The sequence below is a fragment of the Protopterus annectens genome, chromosome 2.part2 (assembly GCF_019279795.1).
Source record: "Protopterus annectens isolate FY-2018-M chromosome 2.part2, PAN1.0, whole genome shotgun sequence".
NCBI classification, from domain to species: domain Eukaryota; kingdom Metazoa; phylum Chordata; order Ceratodontiformes; family Protopteridae; genus Protopterus; species Protopterus annectens.
The window spans coordinates 504,275,323-504,293,995 of record NC_056730.1 but is presented as its reverse complement, the minus strand read 5'-3'; the positions used below and the strand labels follow the sequence as shown (position 1 = coordinate 504,293,995).

Sequence of the window (18,673 nt, the reverse complement as noted above, 5' to 3'; positions counted from 1 at the left end):
ATTTCTCGAAACAATAAAGTGCTGTGTGCTCACAATCCCCTCGGGCCCACCAGCAGTGTCTACTAAGACTGGCTGTGGATTTATTTCAGATTGTTGTTTCCACTCTGTGTAGTCCATCTAGATATCCTGCCCCTACAGAATCTGTTTCTGGGAAACGAAAGATGGACCCTCCCCCCTCAAGAATACTTGGACTCTTAAGACTTAGATAAGGATATGTTGGCTTATGTAGATCAGTTGTCTACAGGCTCATATGCTGATTCTTACTCAGAAGACATTCTAGCCTCAGCCTCACTACCTGATGATGTCACTTTTGGGGAAATATTTCATAAAATGAGGGAACCTTTCTAAGGGGAAGCTCAGGATTACCCTCAGTCAAAGAAGAGAATAACGGAATTTTTGAAGCTCCCTGAACATAAACCTTTGGACATTTTTCTAGTTCTAGACATAGTGGATGATGTTATTTTGGACTCATCCCTGCAGCCTAATTCCCAGCCATCTGCTCATAGGAAGCCAGACTGCTTATGTAAGGTCCTGGATTCCCACAAAAATCTTTTTATGAATCCTACTGCTGATCCTGAAGTGGTGACACAGGGTCCTAAGAGAGCTAAAGGTAGCACTTCTAGGAATCTGTTGTCAAATGATAAGGAGAGGAGGACCCTTGGTTACTTTGGCAAACAGTCTATACTTCTGCCACCCTGGCTATAAGAGCACTAAATTGCCAGTTCCATAAGGTTAAGTACCAGAAAACTCTGCAGAACAATATGAAGGATAAACTGGAGGAGATGAAAGACACATCTCTCTGTAAAGAATTGCTGTATATTACAACTCTATTTCTTGAGTTGTAAAGCATTCTTTGCATTGTGGCTAAGATGCTTTAGAAGCATCAGTTAGCATGGTTACCTCTGAGTCTGGTATCCATCAACATTCCTGGTTAAGAGAACAATCCCTTCCAGACCACGTTAAATTTGAGATTTTAGATGCTGCTCTAGACGAAGACTTCTTATTTGAGCAAATCACTGAAACTGCATACAAGAAACTGGAAGAGAAAACTAAATCTGTGCAGACAATTAAGGACTTTCTGCATGTTCAGCCTCCCAGGTTTAATAAAAATTATCCCACTAAGTCCTGGTCCTCTACTCCCACACAACAAAAGAGAGAAAAGGGTCAGAAGGGGTAGAGCCAAGGCAATACAAAATATATCAAACAGAGCCTACTTCTAGGCCTGGCGGACCCTGACTCCAGGGGCCCAGCAGGAAGCAACCTTGACTCAGCCTATCCCCTCCTTGTTCCTTCTTCCTCAAGTTTCACCCCATAGGAGGACGGTTATCTGTGTTTTACAATGAATGGACCAAGATAACCCAGGACAAATGGGTGCTAAACATTATCAAATCAGGTTACAGACTTTTTTTAACTTCTCTCCCAAAGCCTGCAGGCATCCCTACTGTTCTGCCATACCATGTAAAAGAAGCTCTGATCCAGGTCAGCCTGCTTTTTCAGCAAGGCTGCACAGATGGTACCCCCCAGGAAAGGGGAAAGGGGTGTCATTCAAGACTCTCTTTGTTCCAAAAAAAAAAGAGGGAAAAAAAGAGGGAACTTGGAGACCCTTATCAGACTTGTCAAGGTTAAACAGATTTCTTCTAGTACTGAAGTTCAAAATGCTTACATTACAAAAACTGCTTATGCTTTCTCCTTGGGCCTTCATCGTCACCTTGGATCTAAAAGATTCTTACCTTCATGTTCCCAATGCAAAGTTTCACAGGAAACATCTATGGCTCAAAGCAGGTAGAAATGGTTATCAATTCATTCATCTTCCCTTTGAATTATATACTATACCCAGATTATTCATCAAGTACTGTGCTCCAGTAATAGCATACTTTAGGACCAAGGGCATTCATATCTACCCTTACTTAGATGACTGCCAGACCCAAGTAGATTCCATGGAGAAACTTCTTTCTTCCCTACACCTGACTATAACCATCTTCCTCTCCCTGGTTTACACCTTAAACATAACGAAATTCAAACTGTTTCCAACTTGAATGCTTATCTTCTTGGTGTCCTTGCTGGGCAAAGACCTTCAAAGGGCTTTCCTTCCAGAGGGAAAAAAAAAACACTTTCCTGTCAAGCTACTATCAATCCTTTCTTCCCCTTAGCAGTTATTCCAGTATGGGAGGCCCTCAGATGTCTGGGAAACATAATTTCATTTATTTCCCTAACAAGACTCCACATGAGAAAGATCCAGTGATATCTCAGAAGTGTGAAGAATCAACATAGCCAATCTCTCAACCCAAAAATCCCACCTCTTTCCTCTCTAAAAAGGGAAGTCCAGTGGTGCATCTCTGCTTGCAACAACATTTTTACCATTCAGGACCCCACACACAAACCAGACCCTGACCACAGATGCCTTAGACCTAGCCTGTGGGTAAATTCCTGTGGCCTTCAAGTTCAAGGAAAATGGATTCAAAGCTTTCAAAGACATCACATAAACCTTAAGGAAATGGTGGCATCCTAGCTTTCAAAGACCTACAGAAACCACAGACTTTACTGATAAAGGCAGACAATACCACAGTTATGTGGTATGTAAACAAGTAGGGGGTACTCAATCCTATACTCTTTGCCACTTGACCATATCTTTGTGGGACACAGCTGAAGCCTTCAGCCTACATCTTCTAGCTCAATACCTGCCAGGGAAAACAGTTCTCTAGCAGATCACTGCAGCAAGTCAGAAGTGAATCCTTATGATTGGACTTTGAAGAAAAATGTGTTCAGTCTCATTTGCCTGTCTTGGAGTGTGAGAGAAATAGACCTCTTTGCTGCAGGTCAAAACAATCAACTGAAAAAGTGCTATTCACAGATGCCTTCAGCTTTCCATGGACAGGCCTTTTTCTTTATGCATTCCCTCCTATTCCCTTCATCACCAGGGTAAGGTTGAAAATCAGGATGAAAGGGTCAAGAGTGATACTGATAGCACCATTTTCATCTAGACTACATTGGTTTGCTCTCCAGCACAGTCTGAGAAAGGAAAAATTGTAGTTGCTTCCTCAGCAGGTGGACCTGCTGACACAGAACAGGGGCTCCATTCACCCCAGTCTCAGCACCTTGAGGTTGACAGCTTGGTTGATTCACTAACTGCTTCCCGGAGTCTGTTTTTGAACAAAGACATGCTTAATATTCTAAAAGAAGCCAGAAAACCTAATACTTGAAAATTATAGATTTCAAAATGGAAAATCTTTTCAGTCTGATATTTACAACAATGTATTTCCCTAAAATTAGCAGAGATCAAACATCATTTTACTTATCTTAACAAATTTATTCAAATCTCTTTTGTCTTACCCATCCATTAAAATACATCAATTAGCTATTTCCACCTGCCTTCCTATACATATTCCTTTTTTTTCTAATCTCCTTATGAAGCAGTTTCTTAAGGCTATTATACACCTGAAGCCTCCCAGAAGCACTCCCTGACCCTCTTGGAATCTCAATGTTGCACTGGAAAAGCTCACTTTATCTAAAGTTAACATTAGATTTCTTTCTTGGAAAAAAGCCTTTCTTGTGGCATTCACTTCTGCTAGACAGGTTTCAGAACTGCAAGCACTTATGAGCATTGAACCCTCCATTACTTTTCATCAGGACAGTGTTGTCCTTAAGACTAATCCCTCTTTCATGCCAAAAGTGGCACGTATCCTACATTCACTTGATGTTCATAGACAACTCAAATATTATTTGCATAGGACCAAGTCAATTAAAAATTCAAACCAACTTTTTGTAGTCTTTACAAGCAACAAACTAGAAAATTATATTAAAAAGCAAACCATTTCCAGATAGATTTCAGCTATATTGCATTTTATCAGAATTATAGAACAACAATACCACAACATATCAGATGTCATTCAGGAGGACTACTACTACTACTAGTGCCTTTTTTAGAGGGGTTCCCACCAGAGAGATTTTAGAGGCTGCTACTTGTTCCTGTGTCCACATCTTTGCCAGACATTATACCCCTCCCCCATTTTCTCTAAGACCAGGGCTGGATTTGCTTCTGCAGTTTTGCATGGCATTTTAGCTTCCTGCTTAACTCATTCTCTTCCAGCCTCCCTTTTTCTCAGCTTTGGGAATCCTCCAATGCAGTTATTACTGCAACAGTCAAACATAACAAACATAGTACAGTTGTGTCCATTTACTGTAATATATTTGTTTGAGTGTCTTCATGTTTGCAGTACATCTTCACCTCCTCCTCCTTCCCTGCTTTCATTATTTAAGGTTAGGGTGGGTACCCTTTCCACATCCCTGGCCTGCTGCAATTTAAAGGACTACTTTTTCCCCTCATTTCAAGAGATGATTTTTTTTACTTTTTGCTACTCAACTTAGTATTGGGGAGTTGAGGAGTGTTACACTGGGAAACTGCACTGGGTCCTAACTACAGCTCAGCAACGACTCTTCATCCCAGTTACAAATGCAGTATCCTCCAGAAGTGGACACTCAGAAAGATTTTTGATGATACTGGCTTCAGGTTCAAATCTAGCATGGTATGTAAGTTAGACTGTAGATAGATTATCCATTATTTGGGTGTTGCTAAGTTTTACTTATATCTAACTGAAGGGTCTATATTATAAGTTTGAAGTTTGAAAACTTCGAATCTCATATGATCAACATCATATGAGCGAAGTTTTCAAACATTGAACGTTTCAACGGAGATCGCTTTAAGGAATATTTCCCTTCACTTCAATGTAGTGTGATCTCGAGTTGGTATATTTAAGTAGTGGGGAGCGTGGGGGGTGCAGGGGGGCTTGCCCCCCTGCATAGAGCATTCATATAGTTTTTTATTTTTAGTTTGTTTATATTTTATGTTCGATGTTTGAAAACTTCGCTCATATGGAGTCGATCATATGAAATTCAAAGTTTTCAGACTTCGAACATATAATATAGACCCCTAACTGAACTCCTGTCTGCTTGAGATACTGAGCTGATATACTTGTTAAAAACACCTTTTTAATTTTTATTCACCTTTATATCGATATCTGTGAGAAATCATGCAACAAACTTATAATTTTAGGTATATTATGTATCAGAACTTGAGTCAAAGAAATATAATCATTATCAAATAACAGGTATTTTGTTTTTACAAGATATACTGACCATCTCTGTAAGTCATTTTTGGCCTGCAGTGCCCAGGTATTTAGTAGCCAAAGGGACTGAAGCAAGAGACATCCTTAGTTTGTATCCTTGAATAATCAAAAGGGTGGGGGGTGAAAATTTATCATTAGTGAGAAATGTTGCTGTTGAGGTAGCATAAAGGACCTGGGCAGCTAAAAGAAGTGACAAAGGGAAACCCATCCATTGCATAATGCTCCAATGGTAAAGCCACCTCATGGAACTGTATGCTTTCTCAAGGTTTACTATTGTTTGTGCGAATGACCTTCTATCGGCAGCAATGCTGCTGAAAATCAGAATGGCGTGTGCAAAACAATAGTGGAATGGATAGTCGACTTACACTTATGCGAATGCACTACTGCATTTGCACAAGTGCATTTGACTATTTGCATGGAGATTGCAGTACTGCGGCAATTGGAAACTCATCCATATTCCCACTGTAGTGCAATCTCGGAGTTAGAATATATAAGTAGGGGGGTGTGGGGGGGTGCAAGGGGGTTTGCCACCCTGCAAAAACGTGATATGTTGTATAGGAGTCTGACTTACATCAGCTGGTATACGGCTATCACGTGATGGTTTCGGCGACAATGTAAACTCATTTTGGTCTACATTGTGGCTGGTCAGAATGTGTGTTTTTGGGTTTACCATTCATTGTTTTGAACGGCAAATGTTTTGCTGTTTGAGCAAACAATAGTAAACCCTTTCTCAAAGTGCCTGAAAACAACAACAGCAGATTTCATGACACTCTTTGGAGCTTGCATGTGTATTAATAGGGTACACATTTGGTCTGTGTTGGTATTTCCTGGTACAAAGCATGCTTGAGCAGTGGAAATTAAGGAGAGCAATATAAGGCAGATTGGTCTATAGTTTGGCATTGTTTTCGTCTTTTTACTTGTTAGAAGGGAAGAATATGGAAGTCATGGAGCAAATATTTATCCTTCTATATGCCTAAAACCTCAGTACAGCAGAACCATAATAAGGAGAAAGGAGAACAGAATAACTTTGTTAGAGTTTCCCAGCTATGACATTAGGAGCAGGTGCCTTCCAGTTAGGTATTTATCTGAGTATATCCTTAATCTCTTCTAAAGTTATCTGGGCTCCTAGTGAAGCAATCTCGTTTGCCTGAAGCATCAGGATGCTAGCTTTCTGCAGAAGCTGCTGTAACCTCTCTTAAGATGCTTGATCAAGCTAACATGAGTCTTCATATAGTGACTGGTAAAACTGCATAATCCCAGATTTATTGCCTTGTGGGTCTGTATCTCATTCCTGGTCTGGTGTAGCTGAAATTGCAACTACTACTAGTGATGCTGTTGTATTTCTGTATGTTCTTCATTTTCTTAATTTAATATAAGTAAAACAAAAAGAAGCTTGCAACAGTGTGAATATGAACATGTGACAGCTATGAAAAATATTCACGTCAATAATTTTTTATTTCAGAAAAAAGGTAAAATAAGATTTTTGGGAGGAGACTGGGAAAATTCATCACTTGCAAAGTAATTAATGTAACAAATTTATGATTAATTATAAGGCAGTATTTGATTTTTATGTATGTTTCTTTAAAAGTTGATTGAGTGCAATTAACTTGATTTGAATGGGTGTATTTAAGTTGCAATTTGTACCAGTGCTTTTATCTGATGAAGTCTAGTCATTAGACGAAAGCGCTCATCCTCTGTGCTTTGTGAATTGTATAAAGATTTTTTTTACCTACGTGGAGTCCAGGACTTTTTTTGATATTATTTTTGGTTGATTTGGTACAATTTATCACAGTTATTTTGTTGGTGAGTCCAGGATTCTACTGTGGTACAACTTATTTCACGAGAGGTACATTTTGGCACTGGTACCATGAATATTTCATCTGGTGACTCTACTTTGTTGGTTGATGATCGTTTACCAAGTCCTGTTTTACCTTCGTCTGCTTCAGACGAAATTGTTCGAATGACAGAAGATATTGCTTCCCTAAAAGGGGATTTAACTTTACTTTTAGAGCTTATGAACTAGAATTATCACAAACCACCAGCAGATGGCGCTACAATTTTGAAGAAAGCTGTCCCGAATAGGGAAACTGCAGGCGCAACGTTTAACTTGTCATCTCCACGCTCGAGGCATGTGAGTGATTGTGGAAGAGTTCAGAAGCAAGCAGCTGATGTTAGTGAAGGTATCAATCATGCAGGACTGCACAAAAACGGGTTATTTTCATCGGTAATTCCACCACGAACCAACAAGGAAAGAACAGCTGTTTTTGGATGTTCTCAAACAAGAGGTACTGAATTTGAACCTAGACAACAGGAAGGTTGTCTTGGTACACGCATTTGTGATTGTGATGGACTAAATCTTCATAAAAACGCTGAGTTAACTCATGGGACTTGTTTTAAGGACATATTAGATAAAACCTACCAGTTTAATTTAGATTTTGATGCGTTTAATAAATGTGATGAATTTAAGGGTAATGAACAAGCTAACACATTTACGCTTAAAGAAATGATTTTTTTCTTTGAAAAAGAGTTATTTAAACTGAAACGTTTGCAAGTTGATAATAGCTATTTGAAAAGTTGTTTGGTGCATAAAATTGTACCACATGGACTTAGGTTGTTTAAATATCCGTTTGTTATTAATTATACAGACGTGAATATCAAAATGTTTCATGGTTTTTTTGATACTTGTGGATTGGGTCTCATAGAATGTATGATGAACTGTAATGAAGCACTTTTACAGACTCTGACTGCAGAAATAAGCAAACTTAATGCTGATATTACTAATGATTTATTGTTTTCTGAATATCAGGGTTTATATGACAACATTTTGATAAAAACTGAGAAGAAAATACAAGATATTTATTTTACAAAACAAAAGAAATTTTACAGAGATAAAAAACAATATGAAATTGGAAAAGTGTATGTAGGTCCTTTTAAAAGAGGTAACAGAACACAAGGCTATGTCCATAAAGGTTATGATAAAGGAGAATTTCGAGTAAATAGTTTGGTGTCTGATAAGCCTTCAGACAATATTTATCAAGAAGTTGAGGAAAGTACTAGACATAGACCACTGGATGAATTGGACTCTTTTGGAGGGGAAGAGGGTCATTTTTTTCTCCCCAGGAGGTCAGAAAGGATAGCGAGCAGGAGTACCTTTCCACCAGATCCAGGACATTCAGGACACCAATTATGGATGGAAAAAAGTGGGGAAGAAGATGAAATAGTTCCATTAGATGATAATTGTGACATACTTTATGAATACAAAGGGTTCAAAATTTTTAATTATACTAGTCATAACTTGACCAAATTACATTTCAATTTATTTTCTAAGGGATTCAAGTTTGTGAAAACGCAGTATGGTGATATAGCTAACATTTTAGTGGATTTGAAATTATATTTAAGAAAATTAAATCTTAATATTACATTCAATTTGGGTAAAGATACTACTATTAACAACTACAGGGGGGAAGATATGTTGGTGAGACATAGTACATTTAATCCTCCTTTACATCCTACTTTGATGTTGTTTGAAAAAGTTGTTACTGAGGAATTATATGCAACATATGTCAAAAACGGATGGCAGAGAACCAACTCTAATCTTACTAAGGAAGAAAGTAGTTTGTTACATCAACTACAGACACAATCTACTTTACGAATCATGAAACCAGATAAGGGAGGGGGGGTTATTATGTATAATGTAGAAGATTACAACAACGTTATTACTAACATTTTGTTAGATAGTGTTACATATACCCCTGTCTCCATTAACCAGATACATATAACCTATAGTAGGATAGATTCTTTCCTTGAAGAATATTTACTAGAAAATAGAATAGAATCTAAGACATACAATTTCTTAAAACAACTGCATCCTAGTATTCCGAATATTTTTGGAATACCTAAGGTGCACAAATCACTACAAGCACCCCCTTTTAGACCAATAGTATCTGCAAAGAATTCTAAAACCCATCCACTAGCTGTGTATGTAGACAAACACACTAAGGAAATTATCAACAAAACTCCTCATTTAATTAAGGATCCATGGGAATTTTTGAGTAAAATGACCCAAGACTTGTGGAGTACGGACTGCATTTTTCTCACCATTGATGTGAAGGATTTGTTCACTTGCATTCCTAGAATAGAAGGATTTGAGTATTTCAGTGACTGTATTTTTAAACACTCTACTCTAACTAGGGATAGTATTCTTTTGGTGTTAGAACTAGTTGAGTTAATATTGGACTCTAACTACATTCACTTTCAAGGTGAGTTTTATCAACAGATTAGCGGTATTGCAATGGGAGCCGCTTGTGCTCCCACATACGCTAATATAGTATTACTAGAATGGGAGAACAAGTTTGTCTTTCCCTCGGTTTTTTACAAACACATTAAACTTTACTTGAGATTTTTGGACGACATTTTTGTGCTATGGGGTGGATCTAAGGAAGAACTTAATCTTTTCATGGAATATATAAATTCATGTACAAACTTTTTTTCTTTCACACATTCACATCATGAATTTAACATCAATTATTTGGATGTTACTATTTCAAAGACCCATACAGGTTTTAAATCAAACATTTACAGGAAACCTACTTGGTGTAATAGTTTTTTGCACTATAGTAGCCATCACCCTTTAGCACAAAAGAAAAGTTTGATCAAAGGTCAAGCCGTCAGGATAGCCAGGATGACTTCTGACTTTTGTGACCTGGAAAGGGAAATGAATTTCTTAGGAAAATGTTTTATAGAAAGAGAATACCCCTTAGAAATAGTTAATGTTATTCTAAAAGAAGTTACAAAAAACTGGGGTATTAAATATAAGGCTTTACGAGGTCAGCCCTTTCAAACTTCTCAAGTTCTTAAACAGGATAGGAATAAATACAAAGCAGCATGTATAATTCAATACAATACATTATCAGATTCATTCTTAGATATTATTAAAAATCACTGGAATTTAATGAAAATTGATAAGGAGATATACAAGTTAATGGGAGAACAACCTATCTTCACATATAAGGTGGGAAACAATTTTAAGAGAGCTTTTGAAAAAGGATATAATGAATTTATTCAGTATAGGGCCACCAATCCTTGTGGAGCATGTAGTGTTGTGCATATATATATAATGAGGCAAGTGTTACATTAAACAACAGCTTGAAAAGTGTGGTGAGGTTTATCAAAGGTAGTTGCAAGTCTAAAATGCTGGTTTATATGGCCTTATGCACTTCATGTAGTGTATACTACATAGGTAAAACCGAGAGGGCATTTAAGGACCGTATTTATGAACTCTTATATGATATTAGGACTCATAAAGAAGCTAGTGCTTTGTACAAACACAGTATAACTTGTCCTTTTACATTCACAAGGTTTAGATTTGGCATTACTGACCTGGTTCAAAGGGATTCTTCTAAGGGAGGGGGTGACCTAAAGAATGTTTTGTTATGTAAGGAATTGTTATGGCAACTTAGGTGCAAATCTAACACCCCACCTGGCTTAAACGATTATATTAGTATAAAACCTGTATTATGTAAAAAAGCGGAAAATGTTTGAATTAAACAAATACAATAACAAACAAAGTTTGTATATGAAGTTATGATTAAAGTATTTACATATAATTATATATATACATATATACCATATATATATATATATATATATATATATATATATATATATAATTTATTAATTATTTTATACATTAAATTGATTAATCGATTATAAAATTAAATAACATTTTTCTGGTTATTCTATAAGATATTTTATTGTGTAAGAAATGTTTATAAGAAGAAACAAGATAAATATGATGAAATTTTATTAGTAATACATGCCTTACATGTATTTATAAGGCAGTATTTGATTTTTATGTATGTTTCTTTAAAAGTTGATTGAGTGCAATTAACTTGATTTGAATGGGTGTATTTAAGTTGCAATTTGTACCAGTGCTTTTATCTGATGAAGTCTAGTCATTAGACGAAAGCGCTCATCCTCTGTGCTTTGTGAATTTTATAAAGATTTTTTTACCTACGTGGAGTCCAGGACTTTTTTTGATATTATTTTTGGTTGATTTGGTACAATTTATCACAGTTAAAGTAATTAATGTGCCAAATTAAATTAAATGCTGTGGTTGCCCTGAGTTTAAATGACTCAGTATCAGTTGCCTTTATTGTAAAACTGAAAGATGAGAGGTTATAATTAATTGATTGTGCATTTCTATGGTATATATTATTAATATTGTCAACCATGTGATTCATACTATGAAGTCTGGAAGAGCTCTAGATGAAAGCACTAATAACTCTGGTTTGGTGAAGTTTTCTATCTGTGTCCTTTAAGTCCTTAATCTGAAGTGCTTTTAGCAGATACAGATATACCTTAAACCAAAGAAGTCTAAATAAAACCAAACAGAAGTGTTTACTCCAGATAAGTGACCTCTGCTCCTATGCAGAAAATATAAAAATACATTGTAAACTTGCTTCTGGCACTACCTGCATTTCATTGTTTGGTGTTTGGTACCCATGTTTGGCAACACCCCAGGGCACATGTACCACTATCAGTTATGCAATTCCTGTAGACTCATGAATAAACCCACACATGTGAGCTGATAAACTTTCTTAACTAAACACAATGTAAGGTCATTTGGCAGATTTCTGAAATTACAAGGCACTGAAAGATTTTACCAAATTGTTCAGCTACTGGTGACACTTCTAAAGAAATATAATGTATCCTAAAGTGAAGAAGTGAAAAAATATAATGTGCCCAAAAATGCTACATCATTGAGGTATACTATATACATTTAGTAGGGGGGGACGCTGGGTGGTGACCCCAAATAGGTTCATAGGAGGTTAACTAGGCTAATGACCCTAAACCCTTTACAAGTCTAGCCATATTTATCCCAAGCTGCCCAAATTGTTGGTGGTTAGGTGAATGAATTTCGCAGAGGTAAGGGTCTATGGTAATTAATACTGACTTCTTTTGTACAGGAGGAACATGGGCACCACCCCAGGAGTGAATTTGCAGTCACCCATCCATTGGTCTAGGTTGTGTTTGAAGAAAGTCAGGGAGGGGCTCTGTTTCATGTGAATTGTAAGCTTGTTCCAGAGAAGTGGCAGTCTCTGGGAGCTGTATCTATCTCTCCAGCATGACCTGTTCATGTTAGAGGCTAGGTTTAGATACCTGGAGTGAGTGATCCTCCTGCACTTGATTTATAAATGTGTAGCGCTTCCATGAGGGCTGGGTCAGAGACTGCCCTGTCAGCCAGTCACAGGTTACCCTTTAGCAACCTGTAGGAGACAGAATACAGTGACAGGGCTTTCAGTCATTCTGCATAAGACTTCTTTTGTGTACCCTCATGGGGGAGTCAGGAGCATGCACTTATTCAGGAAAGCTTTGTGGTGTTTGAAGAATTCATTAAAAAATTCATTTAATTGTCATTTTACCAAACTGTGTTTTAAAGATTTGAAGTGCGCTCACTTTTCACAAGCTACATCCCGTCAAGGATATTGCACACTGTGGAAAAGTTCTAACTGAAAACAATAAAATCTCAAAACCACAAATGCTTATGAGGATAACACTTTTGGTTTCTTCATATTACATCTATAAGTTGTATACCAAATGACCTGCATGAGTGTCATTTTCCTTGTCCTTCAACCATAGACTATGCTAAAACCTATTGCCCAGATTCAAAACTAAGCTATGCTAATGCTCAAGACTTTGTGCAGCACAGAATGATGAATAAAATCCTGCCTGAGTCATAAAATTCTCCAACATGATGAGGCACAATCAAGCAAGACTTCTTCTATGATGTCACACGGTTGTGTGATACAATTTACCCCATGCTAATGAGCTCAAACCCCCAATAAACCTATCAATAGTGATGGATGCAGTGAGTCCAGTGGCATAAATATGGAACTCCAATGGCATTCGATCATCTGGTACAAAAGGCATGGCTGCAATGATTACCCTCCCCTATTAGTAAGCTGCTCAGCAGATAGTACAAAGCAACAGACTAGCACTAACTCAAAATTAAAAAAATATATATATGCCACTTTTGAATGACAGGAAAATCCTTATCTGCAGTGGAAAGTCTTGTCACCCCCATGATCCAGGCAAGCTCCCACTAATGGATGCTCATACAGCATCAGATCCCTCACTGCCATGATATGGTAATGAACTCACTGCTGTCTGCATATCCAGTTGCTGTGATTCATTCATAGGTCAAAGTTATTCATGAAAGCAGTACACCGTGCTACTGTGTAGGCAGCTGAGTATTGAACAGCAAACCTAAGGCAAGCTTTACACTAAGCAGCTGCCTGCCTCAATAGTGTTGTGCAGTGAGCAGTATTAAGTTACACAGAGCTACCTAGAATCCACTGCAATCCTGAGCACAGGAGTGCCTTATAGGCATAAGTGTACAAGGCACTCCTGTGCAGCATTCAAAAAAATGAGACAGTAATTGTGAATACCCCCCCATGACTACCGCAGTTCATATCTTTGAATCATGTCAGTCCAAAGTGGCATATAAATGCTTCTGTGAAGTATGTTTGTGAATACCAGGGCACATGCATTTACTGAACCATTCTCTGAAAAATAAGCATACTGTTTTGGCCATGACTGATTAGCTAATACAATTTCATGTACAGTCCCCAACATCCATTATACAGTTTCCAGAGACAGTCATCCAGTTCTCATGTTACAACTGGTATACTCATACATACAGGGTTACAGACTGGCCCTGGTATTCATGCACTCAGTGCTCAGATGTGTAAATGCTTCGGATGCATTATTATATATCGTAGTTTGTAGTGGTGTACAACAGACATCCTGTTTTGTTGTATTGCATGAAGGAGCGCATACCACACCACTGTGTACTATGGACTTCTTTGCTCAGAATGGGGGGGGGGTAAGCTACAGAGCCTGACAGCACTACCCAGCACAGCAGCGAATTGTATCCACTGAGGTATACTGTATTACTACCCAGCACAGCAGTGAATTGTATCTGCTGAGGTATACTGTATTACTACCCAGCACAGCAATGAATTGTATACGCTAAGATATACTGTATTACTACCCAGCATAGCAGTGAATTGTATCTGCTGAGGTATACTATATTACTACCCAGCGCAGCAGTGAATTGCATCTGCTGAGGTATACTGTATTACTACCCAGCACAGCAGTGAATTGTATCCACTGAGGTATACTGTATTACTACCCAGCACAGCAGTGAATTGCATCTCCTGATGTATACTGTATTACTACCCAACACAGCAGTGAATTGTATCTGCTGAGGTATACTGTATTACGACCAGCACAGCAGTGAATTATATCTGCTCAGGTGTATGGTATTACCACCCAGCACAGCAGTGAATTGTATCCGCTGAGGTATACTGTATTACTACCCAGCATATCAGTGAATTGCATCTGCTGATGAATACTGTATTACTACCCGGTGAATTGTAACCACTGAAGTATACTTTATTACTACCCGGCATATCAGTGAATTGTATCCGCTGAGGTATACTGTATTACTACCCAGCATATCAGTGAATTGTATCTGCTGAAGTATACTGTATTACTATCCAGCACAGCAGTGAATTGTAGCCACTGAAGTATACTGTATTACTACCCAGCATATCAGTGAATTGTATCTGCTGAAGTATACTGTATTACTACCCAGCACAGCAGTGAATTGTAGCCACTGAAGTATACTGTATTACTACCCGACATATCAGTGAATTGTATCTGCTGACATTTACTGTACTACTACCAGCACAGCAGTGAATTGTATCTGCTGAAGTGTACTGTATTACTACCCAGCACAGCAGTGAATTGTAGCCACTGAAGTATACTGTATTACTACCCGACATATCAGTGAATTGTATCCGCTGACATATACTGTACTACTACCCAGCACAACAGTGAATTGTATCTGCTGAGGTGTACTACATTACTGCCCGGCAAAGCAGTCAGTTATATCTGCTGAGGTATACTGTATTACTACCCAGCACAGCAGTCAATTGTATCTGCTGAGGTCTACTGTATTACTGCCAGCACAGCAGTGAATTGTATCTGCTGAGGTATAATGTATTAACATCCAGCACAGCAGTGAATTGTATCTGCTGAGGTATATTGTATTATTACCCAGGACAGCAGTGAATTGTATCTGTTGATGTATACTGTATTACTACCCAGCACAGCAGTTAATTGTATCTGCTGAGGTATACTGTATTTTGCTAAGTAACTACATGAAGCTAATTGGTAAGGTAGTATACCTACCTAAGCTGCATTTCACCTCTGTGTTGTGCCCCACCATCATGCTTATGAATGATTCACAGAACTATTTTACTCCATAGACATGACAGTGGAGCTATGGTCATTACCATATTATGCTATTGAGAGGATGTGTTGCTCTGTTGGATGGAGATCCCAGTGCCACAGTATAGGGGTTGGGCAAGTATGTCTTTAGTAGCAGATTTGTCTGTACCACAGGGAATTCTGTTGTCATTTTTTTCTGCTGTGTACCAGACATTTTTGCACGACTGCACTGCTGTACACAGTGCCCTCCATCTCTACATGACTGCACTGCTGTACACAGTGCCCTTCATCTGTACATGGCTGCACTGCTGTATACAGCACCCTCCATCTGTACATGGCTGCACTGCCATACACAGCGCCCTCCATCTGTACGTGGCTGTACTGCTATGCACAGCACCCTCCATCTGTATGTGGATTTACTGCTGTGCACAGAGCCCTCCATCTGTAAATGTTGCACTTCTGTGCATAGTGCCCTGCATCTGTACATAGCTGCACTGCTCATACCGCTCAACCTCTTAGAGCAAGAAATCTGGACAGTGCCATAAAGAAAAGTGGGACAAAGGTCCCAAAATAGGGACAATTTTTAATTATTGCTCTTGCAAACTTTGAACGTTGATAGAATAACAGGTTTTGCATTAGCATGAATTTTCTGATGGATATGATGTCTGAAACTCAAATGTCTGTTATTATTTTTGAACATCAATGTTTAATGATTTACTTCTAATTTGCCAGAAAACCACAATTTTATGAAAAAGGGACAAAAAATATGAGGCCAAAATCTGGACATTCTGCAAAAATCTGTACAATTGAGAGGTAGCCACTGCTGTACACAGCACCCTCCATCTGTATATGGCTGGACTCTTATAGGTTATTCCATTGGGGCCAGCCATGTTACATTGTTTGAATTATATAGAGTTAAGGATGTGGGATGTTTTGCATATGTACTCCAAGCATGGAGTGCAATGTGTATATAATGAAGTACAATTGTGTACAATAACCCCATAGAGTACACTGATTTATGAATCACAGCAAGGAACAGCATACCAAGTCTCCTCCATGGTGAGAAAAGTCTAGAAACACCACTCAGAATTTCAGGGAAAATAATTATTTTACTTTGATATTTTTATGAATACCTTAGATGTTTTCTGCATCTTATTCTGAAATAGTTTTCCTTGCAGTATTAACTAAGGAATAATTTGCTTGCTTTTTTATAATAACATTTAATTTTCAAGGTCCAGTAAGCATGCAACCCATTAAGCAACCTAAAATTAACAAATACATGAAGACCTATAATACATCTGAAAAGCAGATTGCTGTTATTATCCATTATTAATTGTTATTTTGTACAGTATATATCGTATCAGGAACTAAAATGTTCCTATTAGATATTCTGTCATTACTTAATCAAGTTAGATGGAGTGCATATATGTGGTTGTGTTGCTTGTAAGAGAGTACTTGTGAGTCATTTCATTTAGTTAGTGAGCAATCAATCAATCAATAAATAAATATATTGCATAAAAGAAATGCGAGTCTGCTGAATTTGTGAGAACTATTAGGTGATTTGAACTTGCTGATTTTAACTTTGATGGTATACATGCAGCATAGCAGGTTTTTGAATCTTTGGAATGTTCGATTAATACATAAACAGAGTGCTGTACTGTAGGATATGAATGAAAGCGGGGAATAAGAATGTTAACCATCTGTGATATATGAATACTTGAAAGCCTTAAACTGTAATCACAGTAGTTAATATAATTTAAAATAACAACTATTCTCAAGATTTGCATTATTTTTACAGGTGTCCAACAAATTGAAAGACAGAGAACTCCAGATGCCAAGAAAAGCAGTAAACCTTATGAATCCAAACAGTTACTTGTAATAAGTGAAACAACCCAACAATATCTGATGAGTCGGTGGATAACCATCTTCATCCCTTCTGTTTACACAGCAGTAGTTATATTAAGCTTAGTGTTGAACTGCATTGCAGTCCTTGCATTCATTTTGAAAATGAAGCACAGAAAGCCTTCTGAAGTCTACTTGCTAAATTTGGCTATTGCTGATATACTGTTTTGCATGTCTCTTCCCTTTAAAATAGATTATTACTTCTCAGGTAACAACTGGTATTTTGGTTCAGGAATGTGTCAAATTGTGACTGCAGCATTTTACTGCAACATGTATTGCTCAGTATTGTTGATTACATGCATTGCAGTTGACAGGTTTTTAGCTGTAGTATATCCTTTGCGATCACTATCATGGCGCAGCTGTAGTTGTGCATCTTTCGTATGCTGTGTCACATGGATCCTTGCTATAGTCAGCACCATCCCACTATTCTGTACTGAACAGATTAGTGAAGTGGTTCAGTTAAACATCACAACATGTCATGATGTGGGATCTGTTAAGTTCCTTTCTTATTATGGCTATTACTTTCCAGTAATTTCTTCTGCTTTCTTTTTTGTGCCTCTGATTGTTAACTCTGTATGTTATACCAGTATCATCCGATGTCTGATCAAAAATAAAGTTAGCAAGTGTAAGAGAAAGAGAGCCATCTTTCTCACTGTCGCTGTTTTCCTAATCTTTCTTCTTTGCTTTGCACCAGCAAATTTTCTTCTGATTATTAATTATATGGATTTTAGTGAATGTCATGACTCCGTCTACTTCATTTATCTTCTCTCACTTTGCATCAGCAGCCTGAACTGTTGCATTGACCCAGTAATTTATTACTTTGCTTCCTCACAATGCAGGCAGTTATTCCAGAAGTGGTTTCACTTCAGAAACAAACAGACAGATACCACAATTGAACAAGAAATAACAAGCCAGACATCTCTTTCTCTTATTCAGAAACATATTTGATGTTATAAAACTTTGTAATGAATAATTTATCGGCTATAAATAAATCATCTCAGCCTCCTTAGACCACATGAGCCCTACTTCTGGAACTGCTAGGATCTTCACAACCAACCAAAAGTTCATGTAGTCTGATTGTCATCATTTACTGTTCCATAAAAAGTACCACCTTTTTATTTTGGTTCTTATTGATTTGTCTGTTTATAGGGCTAGAAAACTGTACATTTAATTTCCTTAATTGACAGTATTTTTTTTTTAATAATTTGATCACTGCCTATAAAATATATTGGCACACCAAGGTACAGTTATATGCATTGACTTGTACATTCACAAGCAATGCTTTGCTTTACCATGGAGCAAGAACATCAAAGCATCTGGCATATGGCTTGCAGTTTGTTGCATAAATG

The 18,673-nt window shown here is 37.6% G+C and overlaps 1 protein-coding gene across 1 annotated transcript; it reads left to right on the top strand.

The window, feature by feature from the left end:
• Nucleotides 1–892: 892 nt before the first annotated feature.
• On the top strand, nt 893–18,415 carry LOC122795964 (proteinase-activated receptor 1-like). Its single transcript, XM_044064445.1, has 2 exons — nt 893–1,163; nt 17,221–18,415. Exons 1-2 carry the CDS (start codon nt 893–895, stop codon nt 18,270–18,272), a joined length of 1,323 nt encoding a protein of 440 aa, XP_043920380.1. The 3' UTR covers nt 18,273–18,415.
• Nucleotides 18,416–18,673: the final 258 nt, after the last annotated feature.

Coding starts and splice junctions, on each gene's coding strand:
- LOC122795964 (XM_044064445.1), top strand. CDS start 893: ATGGTTACCTCTGAGTCTGGTATCCATCAACATTCCTGGTTAAGAGAA. Junction 1,164..17,220: donor ACAACAAAAGAGAGAAAAGG/GTCAGAAGGGGT, acceptor TTATTTTTACAG/GTGTCCAACAAATTGAAAGA.